The sequence below is a fragment of the Cervus canadensis genome, chromosome 8, assembly GCF_019320065.1.
Source record: "Cervus canadensis isolate Bull #8, Minnesota chromosome 8, ASM1932006v1, whole genome shotgun sequence".
In the NCBI taxonomy this organism is placed as follows: Eukaryota; Metazoa; Chordata; class Mammalia; order Artiodactyla; family Cervidae; genus Cervus; species Cervus canadensis.
The window spans coordinates 16,813,794-16,831,316 of NC_057393.1; the positions used below are offsets into that span (position 1 = coordinate 16,813,794).

The following is a 17,523-nucleotide window of genomic DNA, read 5'->3' on the forward strand; positions in this document are numbered from 1 at the left end:
AAAAATAAATAAATAAAAATTAAAAAAAAAAAAAAAGAAATGACAAGTAGCGTTTCATGAAAGGCTTGGCTTGTTCTAGACGTTTATGCCTCTGCAGGCATATGTGTGTACTAGGAATGCATTTCTTTCTTGCCAACAAGAAACTGGGAAGCTGCCATTCTAGAGTTACACTTAGTAGATTGACAGCTCCTTATTAACTATAACAATAAAAATGAATAAACAGCAATACCTACAATTCTGAGTGCACACTCTGAGCTTACTCTGTACTAGTGTGCATCTTGCTTGCCCTACGTAATCCTCATAAAAGCCCCTTAGGAGGTGCAACTATTTGCCGGATTGTGGTGACCAGTAAAATGAGATGGCTAGACAGCATCATAACTCAGGGGACATGAATTTGAGCAAACTCTGGGAGATGGTGGAGGACAGAGGATCCAGGGGGTTGCAAAGAGTCAGACATGACTTAGCGACTGAACGACAGCAAAACTGAGAAGATACTCATCACAAGGCTAGTATATAAAAAAAGCAGGGCTGTGGCTCCAGCCCACATCAGAGACCCTGGTTAAGTCCCTACCGAAAGGTGGAAGGTTCTACACTGGCCAGTTGGCCCCAAGGTCAGCTGAGGCTGGCCCGCAGCTGGCACGGGTGTGGGGTGTTCCCTACCTGGGCGCGGCCTGTTGCAGAGCTTGCCCTGCAGCTTTGGAATCTGGTCGAATAGGTCCTGCGGGCTGGTGTAGGTCAGCACGCGCTCTGGGCCGCCAGTGATCACCTCCAGTTCCGCCCGCACGTCCTCGCTGCCCATGCCCAGCAGGAGCAGCTCCTGGGCCCTCGCGAAGCCCGCCGGGCCGGCCACCTGGTCCTGGGAGCGCGCCTCGGTCATCAGGACCACCGCCCGCCTAGGCCGGTCCAGGCCTGTCCCGGGGGCACTCCCGAAACCACGCTCCGCCGCCTGCCACAGGGCCCGGCCCGTCAGGGTGGCACCGCCGTCGAAGGGAAGGCTGTCGAGGCTCCGGACCAGGTCCGGCACGTCCTGGTACTCGCCCACGGGCACGGCCACGGTCAGCTCCGCGCCGTAGCGGGCCACCCCCACGCGCGCCCGGGAGTCTCCGGTCAGCGCCGCCCGCACAAACCGCTTCACAAAGGCCTTGGCCCGCTGGAAGCCCTCCGGGCTGGCGTCCGCTGAGCTGGCCAGTAGGAACAGGACATCCACTCTGCACTTCAGGCTCAGATTCAGAGCTGCCGGGACACAGCCACCATCACCTTAGGGAGCAGGTGGGCAACCATCCCACCTGGGATGCCCAACCCCACATGAGGCTTAGCCACCGCCCTCCTAGGAGAGGGATGGAGCCATGACATTGAGGCTCCAAAGGCTAGTGACCAGAGCCCATCACCGAGTTAGACAGGGCTCCCCGGCTCCCACCCAGGGTCTCGCTCGCTCTCCTCTTTTTCAAAAGAAAAATAGAATCTATACTCTTCCCCCACTATGGTTAGTGCTTCCTGGGTCCTGTTGGAGAAATCTTTGTCTACCCCCAAATCATGACAATAGGCTCCTATGTTTTTCTTCCAGAAACTTCACAACTTTTCTCTCTACACTTAAATCAACGATCCATATGGAATTGATTTTTGCATAACTTTGTGAGGTGGGGGAATCAAGATATACTTTTTCCCAGATAAGTCTCCAATTGACCTAGCACGACAGTTTTTAAAAAGTTATTATTTAACAAGTCCCATCCTCTGTGTCAAGCATTGTGCTGAGCACTTCACGTACAGAATCTTATTTCAAATTCCCATAACCACAGGGCAGTAAAAGTCAACTATAATCTTCACAGTTTTAAAATCAAGAGGGGTTGAGGCTTCTCATTACTCTTCTGGAAGAGGGGTGAAGGGACCATGAACCCAGAACCATGAACCTGATGGGCTGGCTCCAGCCTACAGCTGGGCTTGCTGATGCCCACAGATCAAGCCCTTCTAAAGCTAAGAAGCTAGCAGCCGTGTCATACCCAAACCTCCACCACCCGAGTTATACCCTGGAGCCCTCCGGGTATCACCTGAGACATCAGCTCAGTGGTGTACCTGAAATGCCGGTGGCACTAACTCCTAGGCCAGTTCCTGCCTAGTGGCTAACGGGGTGGCGGATGAACAGCAGGGGCCCGGACTCCACTGTTCCCAAAAACTGGAGTCTGGGATGTCCCGGGCACACGTACCGCAGTTGGCTTCCCCTCCAAAGGCTGGCGGGCAGAGGCAGCGGTACCTGTCTGGTCCTTCTGGAACACATGTGCCTCCATTCTGGCAGGGCTGTGAGTCACAGGGGCCTACCAGAGAGATACCTGTTAACAGCCTGGCACATCTGCCCAGAGATGGAAGGGCTTTGGCCACCCTGCCCCACCAGGGCCCAGCCCCTTCCTTTCCCGGGATGCACTAGGAAATTGGTCTCAACACCTGTATCCAAAGACCGAAAAGAACAGCAAATGAGGGCTTAAGGTGCGGGAAATAACAGATACTCAGTGGTGGGCTCAGTTAAGGCTCTGTGTGAAGTACAGGCTCACCGTGGATCTGCCAGTGGGATCTGGCTCTGATGCTGGGAGCACATGTTACAGACTGAATTACGTCTCCTCTCCCCATTCATATGTTGTCATTCAGTCACCAAGTCATGTCTGACTCTTGCAACCCCATGAACTGCAGCACACCAGGCTTCCCTGTCCTTCACTATCTCCCAGAGTTTGTTCAAACTCATGTCTGTTGAGTCAATGATGCCATCCATCCATCTCATCCTCTGTTGCCTCCTCGTCCTCCTGCCTGCAATCTTTTCCAGCATCAGGGCCTTTTCCAATGAGTCTGCTCTTAGCATCACATGGCCAAAGTATTGGAGCTTCAGCTCCAGCTGAAGACGGTAAAGGATGGTGAAGTTGAAGGATTTTTAAAACTATGAAGTTTTAAAACTTTAAAACTATGAAGATTTATTCATTCAGTCCTTCCAGTGAATATTCATATGTAGGAGTCCAAACCCCCAATACCTTAAAAATGTTAATATATTACTTAGTGGTCACATGATTGTAATTAAAGTGTATACTTTTGAAAGGTAGGAATTGAGAGTAACTTTGGGCACCCAGGCCTGCGGTTCTATCAGCAGGAGTTTCATGGAAATGACTGGGGGTTCATTAACAGCGCCAACAGTGGCCTTTAAATGAGCAGTTATTATGGGATCACGTACTATGAAATTAAAAGACGCTTGCTCCTTGGAAGAAAAGTTATGACCAACCTAGACAGCATATTAAAAAGCAGAGACAGTACTAACAAAGATCCATCTAGTCAAAGCTATGGTTTTTCCAGTAGTCATGTAAGGACGTGACAGTTGGACTATAAAGAAAGCTGAGCGTCGAAGAATTGATGCTTTCGAACTGTGGTGTTGGAGAAGACTCTTGAGAGTCCCTTGGACAGCAAGGAGATCCAACCAGTTCATCCTAAAGGAAGTCAACCCTGAATATTCATCGGGAGGACTGATGCTAAAGGTGAAACTCCAATACTTTGGCCACCTAATGCGAAGAACTGACTCCTTGGAAAAGACCCTGATGCTGGGAAAGATTGAAGGAGAAGGGGACAACAGAGGATGAGATGTTGGATGGCATCACCGACCCAATGGACATGAGTTTGAGTAGGCTCTGGGAGTTGGTGATGGACAGGGAAGCCTGGCGTGCTGCAGTCCATAGGGTCACAAAGAATCGGACACGACTGAGAGACTGAACTGAACTAAGCTGAAGGTTACACATGCATGATCTCATTTCACTGATACAACCAAATAAAGCAAGTACTATGAACCCCCATGTCACAGACAGGAAGCTGAAACTCAACAAACAGAAGTCACACGCTGAAGGTTAGCTACTTGGAAAGTGGCAGAGCTGGGACTCAAGTTATTCTGGTTTCAAAACCATAAGTCCCTGACCTTTTATTTCTGAGTGGAAACAACCAGACTTTCAGTTCCTGCCAGCTGTCAGAGGCCAGCCACCTTGGAACTTTAAAACAAGATGCCCAGCGGGTCACCTAACCCCAGGTAAGAAGTACCCTCCTGCCTGCACACAAGCCTCTGGCTCTTCAGGGGCCGGGTACCTGACCTCATCAGAAGCAGCAAATCCACACAAGCACCGATGCCAAGACAACCGACCTCCATGGCTCCTGCATCTGTGAGATGCTCTAGACCCCGGAGTGATGAGTAGGGAGGGCCCACTGGGGAGCCAGGCCGAATGATCTTAACGGGGTTGATGAGTCCTCCCGTTTGCTGGGGACTTTGTAGCTGATGAAGCACGTGGGTGGACATCATCTACTGAATCTTCCCTAGGAGTCCATGTATGGTACCCTCTACCATCCAGAGTAGGGAGATGGGGAGTCCAGACATGGGGCAAACATTGCCCTCATTTTAGAGAGGAAGAAAGTAAGGCTCAGGTATCTTGCTCTGGGTTTGGTGCTAGATATGAGGTTTTCTGTTTGCAAAGTTAGGGGGCCAGTGCATGCCCCGCTCTGCCTCTTGTCAGTGCAGAGTCCCGGTTAAGGAAGTAATTCCAAAGCTTCACTCCATTCTCAGTGAAAAGATACCACTGAATAAGGGAAGCCTTGAGGATCACACGAGCATGTTGCTCTGCCTCTGAAATGCCCATGCCTCTGCCCTGGAGCTGGGTCCAATCCTACTCAGTGCCCCAGGAGTACAAATGCCCCTTCGGGAGCCAGCCTTGTCCCGGGGCCAGAAAGAACAGGAGAATCAAAGAGGCAGACTGTACCTGGGCAGGTGGTCCTGTAGCAGGTGGTGGGGTGGGTGAAGAACACTCTCTTCCAGCTACGACCCAAGACATCAAACGGTACAGATCAGAGGTTTAACAGGAAAGGTTATTTAAAACACTAAGAGCTGACGTAAGATGCCATGCAGAAGTGACTCAAGAAACCTGTTTTTTCCCCTGATTCCACCCCAACTTTTGTCTGCACATGGAGTAGGAAATGTTTTAAACTAATCAAAGACAATTAAAAAAAAAAGGAGATAATGTAAGCTGGCTATCCTGTCAGAAGTTAGAGATGTCTGTGTTCAATACTCTGAGCTACGTAAACAGCTTTCTATTATAAATTACTTTCTGGGGCCAGCACAATGAGTTGGGGGGCAGGAAATACTGGGACTAGGCAACTGGATTCTAGTTGTGTGACCCCAGGCAAGTTTCTTTCCTTCTCTGGTCCTCAGTCCCCACTTCTGTGTAGTAACCTATTGGGTAGTTTTCAACTGTGTTCCTTGGAGCCTCAGTGGAGAGGGAACGGGGCTGTTCACGGCTCCCCCAGTGCCACAGCCCTGCCCCCAACCCAAATGTGCTTTTTCTGGTCTGCAGGACAATTGTCCATACAAGCCTCTATTGTAGCTCAGGAGGATGTGCAAACCACTGGCTGGTCTCAATGGCCCCTGAGGCCTGTTTGGTTGCCAACCTTCAGACCACACAAGGCACCATTCCTGCACTGGCTTCCATGCTTCATCCGTCCCCATCATTACATCAATTCCTCGGCTACTTGAAGAGACAGTAACCTCTTTCAGATGGAGAAGAGGGCTCAGAGGGCTGAATTAAGGGGCCCAAAGTCACACACTTATCAAAACACAGCAGAGCTGGGATCTGAACTCCGTCTTGGACTCCAAAGCCCATGCATGTTGCCCTCTGGGCCTCCCCCGCCCCAGCTCTCCTGAGTCTGTGGGGTCACACGCCAGCCAAGGCAAGAGGGGATCCTTGTCCCTCAGGTAGGAAGCCCTCCCGTTGCCTGGCAGCAGCTCCACAGTGGCCTCATCTCAGGAGATTCTCTCAGGGCCTTGGCAATAAAGTTCTCTAAAACTTTCCCAAAAAGCCTTCTCCCAGTGAAATCCCACCCCAGTGTTGCCCAGCTGGGGGGTGGCTAATAGGGCTCATCGCTAGGGCAGGAGCTTACCCGAGGCAAAACATCCACTTAGGATAAAAGCCAAGTCAATTCTGAACTCAAGGGGTTGCTGAAGTCAAACTCTGCCAAGCCACCAGCTCATTAAAGAGAACTCTTCTTCCCTTCTGTGTCTACTCCCAGTGACAACCTCATAAAACCACACATCCAAGCCCAGAAAGTTCCACGGGCCCTGCCCTCCCTACCCAGCCCAGCACTGGGAGCCCGTGCTACTGGGCAGACACTGTCTACAGGCCTTTGCCTGGACCTGTACTCAGCTTGCCGCCCACCCCACCACCTGCCACCTCCCTCCGCTCTGGACTCAAGATGCCACATTCTCTGTCTTCCCTGCCTACTGTAATTAAAAGCGCTACCCTACCCCAACCACCTAGTTACCCCACTCTGTCTCCCCCACCCCGCATTCTTTCCCCAGTAGGCACTTGGCATCACCTAAGAGTTCCTCTAGCTATTTACTTTGTTCACCGCTGCCTCTTGTTCATGGGGGCTGATTTGTTTCTGAGATGCTCATACAGATTCCCTAGGACCTGGGCCAGTGCTGAGAGCTCAGGAGGGCCTCCGTGAAGATCTCCTGAATGAAGGGATTGATGAAAAACCTACTATATGCATTATTCTAGAAGCCTTGATGTATTAATTCCTGCATGCTCCAGACAAATCCTCTGAGAGAAAGTTCACACACAGCAACAAAGACCCAGTGCAGCCATAAATAAATAAAATAAAACTATATATATATATAAAGACTTTATAATTTTATATGTATGTGTATATATATATAAAGACTGTTCAAGCGGCCCCTTCTCCACGATGTGCGAGGAATCAAGCCCCATTCCAGCACTTGGGAGGCTCTCTCTGGACCAAGAGCACTGGGGGCAGTGACTGTGTCCGCCTCCTTGTCACACACTGTCCTGCTCAGAGGGGCACTTAAACATGTTCACCAGAGAACAAAGAACTACCTCCATTCACTTGAAAGCTCAGGTTCAGAAGAGAGTCTCTAATGGCCTATGACAGGGCCCCAGGCCTCACTTCCTCTGATCCATGTCGGGGGAATGGCTCTTCCCTGCCGGGGCGGCGTTTAGACTCGGCATCGGCCCAGCATGGCCCTTGCAGCTTCTCAGCTGTTCCATCTCATTGCCGTGTACATGCTCTGATCTCATCGCAGAGGCCAGGCCAAGGGGCAAGATGCAGCTGGTTCGAACGCTACCCTGGCTCTCTAGAAAGGAGGGGTGGGCCGGATCACAAATTGCTAACCAGGGGCCATACTGGAGGTGATCCAGAAAAAGTGCCGAGGGACAGTCTGGGGAGTCTGCAGGGCAGTGGCTGACAGCTGGGCAGTGGGTGCTCTCGAATACCTGAGCTCCTGTGCTGAAGAATCCAGCCTCCCCCATGGCATCTACAACTGGAGTTCATGCAAGGATCTTATTTAAGCCTCTTGGTTTGCTCAGCCCCCATAAAGGTGGAAACTGGTGCTCAGAGGAACCAAGTTACCAGACCACTAACCCACGTCCAAACCACTGCCCTATCCAACCAGTTTTTGGCTGACCCACCAGCCTTCCAGAATGGCTGTGACCTGCCCCGCTCACTCACCCTGGGTGCCTGGCTGGTGGGTCTACAAGACTCTGATGCTGAGTACGTGCGCCCCTGCCTGTGTCCCTGAAACCCTGTCCCTGGCTCCCTCCCTGGTCTCCTCCGATCCGCATCACAGGCTCCACGGCCAAGGCCCCAGAAAGCCGTTCTCCCCGCAGCCCGTGAGGCCCTGGCCAACCCTGCCCAGGTCGAGCCCTTGGGCTCGGACTCCAAACCGTGAGGACAAACCTGGAGAAGGGACAGAGGGCAGCCAGCACAGCGTCAGCACTCCGAGATCCTCTCCAGCATGGGGCGAGGCCAGCAAGCTCCCTGACCGTCTCCAGCGTCTTGCGCTCACAGGGGTGAGGCTGGACCTTGCAGTCTGTGTCCACCATGCATGCCCAAGACAGGGAAGACAGAGTTAAGCATCATTCCCCGCGGTCCCACCCACCCCTGCCCTCACAGAGCACACAGCAGAGGGCCAGCCAGTCTCTGAGCATCTCCTCTGCACAGGTCCCTCCCCTCACAGCTCTTCCATCCTGTGCACACGTGTACCTTTCATTCTACCTACGTCACTCCAGCTCCCGGATGGACTCTGACAAAGCTGACTACGCATACAGGGATCTCACCCCCAGATGAAGCCTCCCTGTGCTGACAGTGTGGGGAGCTGGCTCCTTCCTCCTCCCAAGCAGTGGACAGGCACAGGGGACCCCCCATATCTGGGTCCCAAGCCCTGAGCCTCTCAATCCCTCAAAGACAATCTCAGGATTCCCAGCCAAAACCCCCACAGGGCCTGACACGGAGAGGCTGAACAAAGCCGAGTGTCCCAGGGCCGAAGCTGCTAGGTACTGTCCCTCTTCTGCTGCTTCCCTGGGGAGCCTCCTGTGTCCTGACCTCTGGCCTTGGGGAACCCTCCCCACCCTGGCATCCCACTTCTATATGGGCAAGGCCACTCCTTCCCAGCTGGGAGGCCCTTACTCACCTGGAGAGGCGGTGGTGCAGATGGTGGAGCCGCTGAGGGTGCTGAAGAGGCCGTTGGCAGCGTCCTCCACCTGCTCGGCCATCAGCACGTGCCGCTCCCTTGGCTCGCTGGCCAGCGAGTGCAGCTCCTCCCACCTGAGTCCCGGCCCCAGCAGAGAAGTCACAACAGCCCGTCGCCCCACGCTCACCCACCTCCTGCCCACCCATCTCCTAGACCCTGGGCTCTGTGTGGACAGCACCACCACCCACCGAGGCAGGAGCCACCTAGCTGCAACCTCATCCGTCTAGGATGCAGGGAAGGTCTAGAAGTGAACCACAGAAAGACTGAGGATGCTGAGCTGTGGGTAGTAATGTGTGTATGCTCCGGCAACCCACCAATTTCCTCAGAGGAGAACCTCCCACTCGAACTGTCAGCTCTTGTTTGAGACTCGGTCCTAACAGATCTAGTCATCTGGTTTTATAACTTATAGCTGATGAGAAAAATTTAACCATAAAGGAAATGAAGGAAAGTGGTTCGTGGTTCTAGGTGATGCCAAGAGAAGCACACACAGGAACAACTAGTAATAGGAAAAAAAAAAAAAATCCTGATGATTATAAACCATGCCCATAAGAACTCAGAGGCCAGCAATGTGAGGCCATGTAGACATGGGAACTGGCATAGTTCAACAACCAGAGGGTACTGTTAGTGCCCGGAACAGAAATGATAGGTGGGATGATGACCTTAGTGCATGAAGAAGGGTTAAAGGATGTTGGGGAAAAACCTATTTTTAAGAAGACAAAGCAGTTGGCAACACATTTAGAATCTTGCCCATCAAAAAAATTCATCAAAATAGACCAAGGCTTGGCAATACAGCAAAACCTTCATGGATCTCTAAACCGCCTCATGTAAAACTCCGATTCTCCTCTAAAGGCACAGAAGACAGCCGTTTCATCCAGTACCTAGGACAGCGCCTGGCACGAAGGAGGGGCTTCTTAGTTCTAGACTCACAGTAGCTTTGAGTGGGCAGTTCTGCCAGGCCCCACCCTTAGCTCTCCCAGCCCCCAAAGAGACCTTCCTAAAAGCTCCCTGGGTAATCCAGATACCCAGCCAGAGTTGAGAATCCTCAGAGAATGGGTTTTAACTACACTAAAGGCGGGTGGGGATGGAAGAGTTTGAGCGGCATCAGTCTTTAATCTCTCTACAGAGGTTTTCAGACTTTGGTGGTATCCGAATCACCGAGGACCAGAAAAAGCAGAGACCGAGGCTCCTCGCCCCAGAGTTTTGGATTCAATGAGGTGCGGCCCGAGTGCGTGGGTTTCTAACAAGCTCTAGATGCTGCTGATGCTGCTGGTCCAAGGAACACACCTGGAGAACCCCCGGTCAACAGTGTACGGCCTTCTACTAGGAGTGGGGGAAGGGGTTAGGTGGGCCTGGGAGCCCAGCAGGCTTCCTCAGAGGCTGCCTGTGTCTGCAAAACTTGGGCTTTCAAACCTGAGTGATACCCCCTCTCCTGAGCAACTGGCTTCTTAATTTCTCTACACCAGACATGCTCAAAGTATGGTCTATGGGCCAGCGCAGGTCCCCAAACTTCTCACCCTGATTCAGAATCTCAAAAGCATAGATACCAGGCATTTATAAGCTAATCGTATCACAGCTTGACAGAGCCATTTTTAGTCTGTTGGGTCAATTAATAAGAATTTGAGCTTCTATTTTAACTTTGTTTTTATTTCATTTTTCTGGTAATTCATTTTTATTGTAATTTTTTTTTAAGCATCATGGCATGATCAATTAGGGAAAAAAAAAAACAACTGGACCTTCACCACATATAGTTTGAGAAGCACTCCTTCAGCTAGCAGCTGGAGAAGAAAGCCCCAGAATGGGCCAGTATTTCCACCTTGTGGGTGAAATTCTCATTTCCATTCTGTTCCATCCTCGGCAATAGATCTTGGGCAACTATTATGTGTAAGACACTCTACTCGGCAGGAGGGTGGGCAGGGAGCCATAAAGTAACACCCTTTCTCCTCTCTCAAGGAGTTTATGTTCCTTATATCTGAGAACACAAAAAGAGCCAGCCATAAGGCAGCTTGTGTTTACTACCAAGTTACAATGACAACAACAGTGGTGGTGGTGGCTGTCATCACTGCACCAGGACACAGCACAATCGGGACAGCCCCACGGTACCCGCAACCTCAGTCTCCTATCTTCTTCCTCTTTCTGACCTGCACCCGCTGGTCCTCGGAGGTCCTCTCACTCGACACTCAGCTCCCGGTGATCTTATTTAGGCTTTAAACACTATCTTCAGTTTCCATCTCAATGCCTGTCCTTTCTCCTATGTGCCAGACTCTTCCATCCAACTCCCCACTCATCGTCTCTACTGAGATGGCCAATATGAGTCTTAGACCTGCCCTGTCTGTAACAGAATTCAATTTCCTTTCCCAGTCTTTCTCATGTCAGTAAGTAGCATCACCATTCATGCTGGGGCTCAAGCCAAAACCTTCTATTCTTCTCTCATACACCCACACCCAACACACCAGCCACTCCAGTGCTCTGCCTTCCAAACATATCCTAGATCCAGCCATTCCTCTGCAGATCACAGCTGCTGCCCTATGACAAACCACCATTAAATTGCATGTGAGCTGCTCCACCGGCTCCTAGATTCCCCGCTGCCCCATCATTGCCTCTCCCTCGGTCCAGTCAGTCTATTATCTTCCTGGCAGTCAGTGTGATCTCCTAAAAATGTAAGCCAGTTCATGTAATTCTCCTGCTCAAAACCCTCCACGGACTTCCCACACTACTCATTACAAACCTCAGTCTCTACAATAACTCACAAAGTCTGTAGCCCCGACTCCTGCCCACCTCTTCTACCTTATTTCTTGTAGTTCACCCCTTGCTGGTTGATCTCCAGCTGCTCTCTGGCTGTCTTGCTGTTTCTAAAAGACACTCAGCTAGCTGCTGCCTCAGGGCCTTTGCACTTGCCATCTGCCTGCCTCGCTTGCTCTTTTTTGTTACTTGGAAGGCTTGTTCCTCACTTAAGTTTCTGCTCAAAAATCAACTCCTTAAGGGAGCCTTGCCAGACTCCTCCTATCTAAAATAGCTCTACCATCTTGGGAATTCCCTGACAGTCCAGTGGTTAGGACTCAGCGCTCTCACTGCTGGTTCAATCCTTGGTTGGGAAACTAAAATCCCAATAGCTGCATGGCGTGCCCTCCCCGCCAAAAAATAGCTATCCTCCCTACTCCCATCATTCTGTAACCTCTTACCTACTTTATTTTTCTTCTCTGCATTTTATTTCCATCTGAAATTGTTATTTATTTATTCACTTACTTGTTTGTTGTCTAGTTCCTTTCCTAGAATGGAGTTTCATGAAGGCAAGGACTTTGTATATTATTATTGTCTCTGTATCCTGAGAACCTAGAATAGTGTCTGGCACGAGGAAGACAACCTATATTTATTGAGAGAATAAGAAAAGTACAGTGGGCCTTCCACTTCCAGATCCCTAGGTTCCACATCTACAAATTCAACTAACTGTGGCTCCTGTGCTATGTTTATGATCTACAGATATGGGAGGGCTAAATAAAGGACGTGAACATCCATGGACTGTGGTGTCCTGGGGGTAGGGAGTTGGTTCTGGAATGACAGTACTAAAATTAACAGAGATGTCTGTGTACAGGCACAGTGCCAGGACCAGAGTCACTTCACTTGATACCCACAACAACTAGACGTTCATAGAGGTCACCTCCATTTTTAGGGCTGAGAATATACCCCCCTCCTCCCACCAGGAAGGCAGATTTCAGCACCTGGAGAAACATGGTTGAAGAGGGAAGCCAGACACAGACCAGCCTCAGGCTCATCAGAACACTTGCTTGGATTATTCAACTTGAAACTGGGGAAATGAGTCTTTTGTCTCCAGGATGGAGCTGGGAAGATAGGGCCTGGGGCGCTGCTTGCACCCATAGTCCCAGCTTCCCGAGAAAGCCCGGCTGAGAGAATAGCAGAGACAATTGGATGGGGGACAGACAGACTCTAAAAGGCAGCGAAATCCTTAACTCCTGCTGACTCCGAGAGACCCCTGACCCACTGGTGCAGTTATACACGTCCCTGAATTTCCATTTCTGCCCAGATACATTGGAGTCAAGTTTCTGACACTTGAAACCAAGTATTCAGACTAAAGACAACGCAAACTCTCAGACTTCCAAAGAGTTGGATTTCCCTGTGTGCCAGCAACAATGCAGCAAAGTGAGGAAAAGACGGGTCCCTGAAAATCCAGGATGGTTTTCCCAGCTCCCAGAGGGCTGACCCAGCACAACGAAAATCTCTTACCTCGGGAAGCGGATGCCCACGGTGAAAACAGTGACGCCCCTCTGCTTGAGCTGCTTTGCGGGCAGGGCCACATGCCCTTGGGACCTCCCGTCGGTGACGATGATGAGGACCTGGGGCACAGAGGCATTTCTGCCCCCCGGGAATCCTTTGCGCAGAAGGTATTTCAGAGCAAGGCTTGTCTCTGTGCGCCCTCCTCTGAGCTCACCCAGAAGGAAAAAAAAAAAAAAAAGGAGAAAGAGTCAGCGATCCAGGGGTGAAGTTGGAATGAGAACCTGAGACAACAGCCACCTTCTCCCAGCAGAGGCTCAAAGGGACAATTCCCACATGACCTGTGCACTCTCTCACCACCTAAACCACAGTGATGGAGTTTCCCAGGTGGCATCAGTGGTAAAGAATCCGCCTGCCAATGCAGGAGATGCATCCGTGGATTGGGAAGATCCCCCTGGAGAAGGAAATGGCAACCCCCTCCAGTATTCTTGCCTGGAGAATTCCACAGACAGAGGAGCCTGGTGGGCTATACTCCATGGGGCCGCAGAGTCAGACACAACTGAGCACATACACAGTGTTAAATGCATATGTTAGGAGAAAAGGCAGAGAGAGAAAGATGTAAACCACAGTGATGAAGAAGAATGAATTTTTCCCCTGGACTTAGCACTCAGCCTGCACATGTGTTATATTATATAATAATGTTATTCAGGTATTCATTTGCGTTCTTTCTCCATGGTGGCTCCAGGGTGCGATTCTCATCATTTGTCTAACACCCACCTCCTATCTCCCCATCCCTGAACCATTCCCTTCTTGTTACAGCTCAACATGTCCTTGGGAAAGCAGGTAACTGAGCTTGGTAAGGATTTCTGAGCATGAATGGCAGGGCTTTGATGCAAGGGTCATTTTCAAGATCAAGCCTCTGTGTCTCACTTCCAGGTTCAGGGTTGGGCATTGGAAGGCTGAACCATTTGACTACTTTCAGAGCAGGGCAGGTGGCTATGGTCCCATCTCATCAGGAGGCTAAGATTCTGCATTCCTCACAGCGGAGTTATGGAGACTGTTGGCTGAGTTTGGAATCCCAGCACAGAATCCCTACTAAATCTCACCATAGGAGACTCGTGACCACATCTGCAGAGGGTGGACTGCCAGCTCTGGGTGTCACCTAAGCAGAAAATAAAGACTTACTACAATTTTGGGCAAACCCTTTCAGTGGATGGTAATAGATAAGGAATCCCCTGCTCAGAGACCAGTAATACTAACTGCTAATATTTACTGTCCACCTACCATGTGCCAAGCACCACTAAACATGTGTATAAAGGTGCTTGGCTCATGTAATTCTCACCATAGCTCTGAGACAGGAGAGTTCAGAGAAGGGCCTTAGCTAAAGTGACACATTTCATGGGGGGAAGAGGCAGGACTTGAACTCAGAACTTCCAGAGTTCAAGTTCTTACCATCGCATTATACAACCTGCCTCGACCCAGCTAGTGGAGGTCAGAACTGCAGTTTAAACATAGTCAGGCTGATTCCAAAGCCAATGGTCATTCCTTTGAGGGGGTAGGCAATTTAAAGCCTCGGGGCAAATGGACACAGAAAACGGGTGCCCATTCATTTATGTACTATCTACACAGACCACGTGGCCAGCAGAGCATTAAAATATTTACTGTACGGTCTCTGATGAAAAGGTTTGCTGACCCTGGCTCTGTACCACTGTCCAAACGGTCACAAAACACTCCTCACTGAAGGCCAGGCGCTCCCTGTGGCTTCCCCTGGCGGGGATTCCCACGAGCCTCTGGCTGTGACCCTGCAGCCTTCCTTTCTCAGCCAGCCTCAGCTTTCTCTCCTGAAAATATGCCCTTCTTCTGTCACCCCTCCACCCGTCACTTCTTCTCCTATGGGTTCAACGCTTTGGGATCAGGAAAAAAGCACTCGTTCTCCAGAAATCCATTCTCATTTCTCATACAGGCCTGCCTTCAGCCACCCCCCCAGTGTCACACTTTGTCTTTCCTTTTCAACCAGATTTTCAGAGTGGGTCTGGGCCCCCTCTTCAGAGTCACCAGCCTGTGGCCAGAGATAAATTAAATTTCAAGGACGGGAGGGCCCGGGTCACTACTCCGCTGGCCTCTGGGGTGTCCACCCTCCGCATCGCTCAGCACACAAATGCCCGTGCCAACCACCCTCTCCACCTCTGCACCTGACCTGCTGACTCCAGCCGACCAAGCTCAGGTGAGATTCCTAATGGCTTCTGACCCCCAGAAAGAGAGAAGAAACCCTGCTGTCTCCACTTTCCTTATTTCTTGGAGTGTTCCTCACCGAGTCTGTTCTCAGCTCAGCATCTGGCTCCAGAACTAGAGGTCTGAGTCCAGAATGTAACGTTTCTCTAATTTCTCTCCAATGGGACGAAACTAGGTAGAAAGTGAAGGTTCACAGATAGACTGCTATTTATGAGAGCAACCCACAGGCTGAACAAGAACAGGGACACAGATACTAAGTCCTGTGGTATACTGACCAGCTAAACTCAGCAAAGTTACTTAGCCTGAGATTCCTGTTAAACTTGCTAACATAAGGAAAGTAACAGTACTGTTTGAGGGTTAAATGCTGTTCCCAGTGCCTCCTGGTACCTAGTAAGCACTCCATCAATGGTCATTATAATGACCACCCAGCAGTCTATTCCAAGAAGTTTATCTTTTGAGTTCATCTCAAATTCTAGTGAGCACGAAAGTCCCTCAGGTGACTTAATAATGTGGATTCTCAGATTCCATCCTTCCAGAGTCCAAACTGGTGGATGTGCAACCAGGCCTGAGAACCTGCATTTTAAACCTGCCTACCTTCCCCCACCTGCCGTGATTCTGATGCAGGTAGTGCGTGGAACAGACTTTGAAAAATAATTCATAAGAACACTCACTGTAGGCACAGGGATGTTGATCACAGGAGTTTTTGTTGTTGTTGGTTTCAGCAGTGGATAAAAATCCTGGAATCAAGCTAAATGTGTTCTTTTAGGGCAGTGGTTCCCAACCTTTTTGGCACCAGGGACCCGTTTCGTGGAAGACAATTTTTCCATGAGCTGAGGCTGGTGGGGGGATAGTTTCATGATGATTCTCATAAGGAGAATGCAACCCAGATGCCTCACATGCGCAGTTCACAGTAGGGCTCACTCTCCTGTGAGAATCTCATGCCGCTGCTGATCTGACAGGAGGTGGAGCTGAGGTGGTAATGTGAGTGATGGGGAGTGGCTGTAACTACGACTGCCGCTCACCTCCTGCTGCGTGGTCCAGCTCCTAACAGGCTATGGACCAGTAATCGTTCATGGCCCAGGGGTTGGGTAGCCCTGTTTTAGCGACTGATTTACTACATTATAATAGCCAAATTCACTGGTTTATTATATAACCATTAAAAGGGCTCAACATGGGAAATAATGCAATCTTATGAAAAAATACACACCAAAAATATTAAGTAAAAAAAATTTTTTATAATTTTAACTATTTTAAAAACAATGTTTAAATGTTAATGTAGCTTGAAATAAGCCACAGCTGCTATAAAAGGCTTTGTGCGAAAGTAATGTGGTGAGTGCTATTTCTGTAAAGCTATTTAAACATACTACAATGCTAATAAAGCTACAGACGGGGTCAAAAAAATTCAATCACAGAAAACTCAGAGTTGTGTAATTATGAAATTAATCAGATGATGGAACGGACTTGCACAGTCCCCCTGGCCAGAGTTCTAAGCATTCGGAGGCTAATTTCTGCCTGTGTTTTTTCTGATTTTAGGTTATCACGAGGTACAACGTTGGAAGGTTTGCTTGTAATATTTCCCAAAGTTATCACAAAATAGCAATAAGGTGATTGTCACAGTGGTTTCTTAGCCATTTCAAGACACGCTTTTAGGGGACTGCCTTGGTCTGGAAAGGCAAGTGGTTCTGGGTTTGGGGCAGAGCTGTGTTCATCAATCCAGAATTTCAAACTCCACTGAAGAAAAAGGGTAAAGTGCCCTGGGGAGGTCATCACTCCCGGTCAGCCAACATTCCTCTGTCCTGATTAATAAGAGTGTCTCAACATTCAATGTCCTCAGTGACCCTGCAACCTTCGCCAAAAATCCAGTTACTGCCTCCGGTCCTGGTTTGCTGTCTTACAGTCGTCCTGGGATACCCAAATGCTGACTGTGCACATCCCCAAAGAGCTGACCTTGTTCAGACACGTGAAGAGGCACCTTTCTCCACGCCAGTGTCTTCATCTGGCACATTCTCAATGCGTCTCTGCATGTCATGGGTCATGAATGACAGCCCTTAGGTATGAACACAGCTAACAAGAGGCTCAACTACGTGTTAGGAGCTAGAGGCTGAGGAGAGGGCAGGCAGAGGTGAGAAAGGACAGTTCCATGGGGCCTACTGGATGGGCAGTGTAATCCTGTGGTCCTGGCCAAGTCGCCTGCTCCGTCTCAACCTCAGTATCCTCCTCCATAAAATAAGGGGCTGGAAGAGGTACAGAGTGACCTCTATAAAGTGCCTTTTGGCACCAGCCACTGCAACTGGCATAACTTTTCACATGAGAGCAGGACTGAGTCATTTGAGTCCAAGTCCATCAACAACAACAAAAAACTCTGAAACCTACTAAAAAAGATACTCTACATCCAAAGACAAAGAAGAAGCCACAGCAAGATGGTAGGAAAAGTGCAATCATGATAAAATCAAATCCCATACCCACTGGGTGAGTGACCCACAAACTGAAAAATAATTATACTATGGAGGCTCTCC

General features: G+C 49.9%; 1 protein-coding gene across 3 annotated transcripts in view; it reads right to left on the reverse strand.

Moving 5' to 3' along the window:
• The window catches only part of VWA2 (von Willebrand factor A domain containing 2), a 48,520-nt gene that overhangs the window by 6,272 nt on the left and 24,725 nt on the right, over window positions 1-17,523 (reverse strand). For all 3 annotated transcript variants that reach the window (XM_043475382.1, XM_043475381.1, XM_043475380.1), the window contains 6 exons: window positions 12,788-12,982; window positions 8,489-8,622; window positions 7,756-7,888; window positions 4,767-4,822; window positions 2,202-2,309; window positions 661-1,233 (listed from right to left, as the gene is read on the reverse strand). In XM_043475382.1, coding sequence (XP_043331317.1) covers window positions 661-1,233; window positions 2,202-2,309; window positions 4,767-4,822; window positions 7,756-7,888; window positions 8,489-8,622; window positions 12,788-12,982 — 1,199 coding nt within the window. The remainder of the gene's footprint in view (window positions 1-660; window positions 1,234-2,201; window positions 2,310-4,766; window positions 4,823-7,755; window positions 7,889-8,488; window positions 8,623-12,787; window positions 12,983-17,523) is intronic.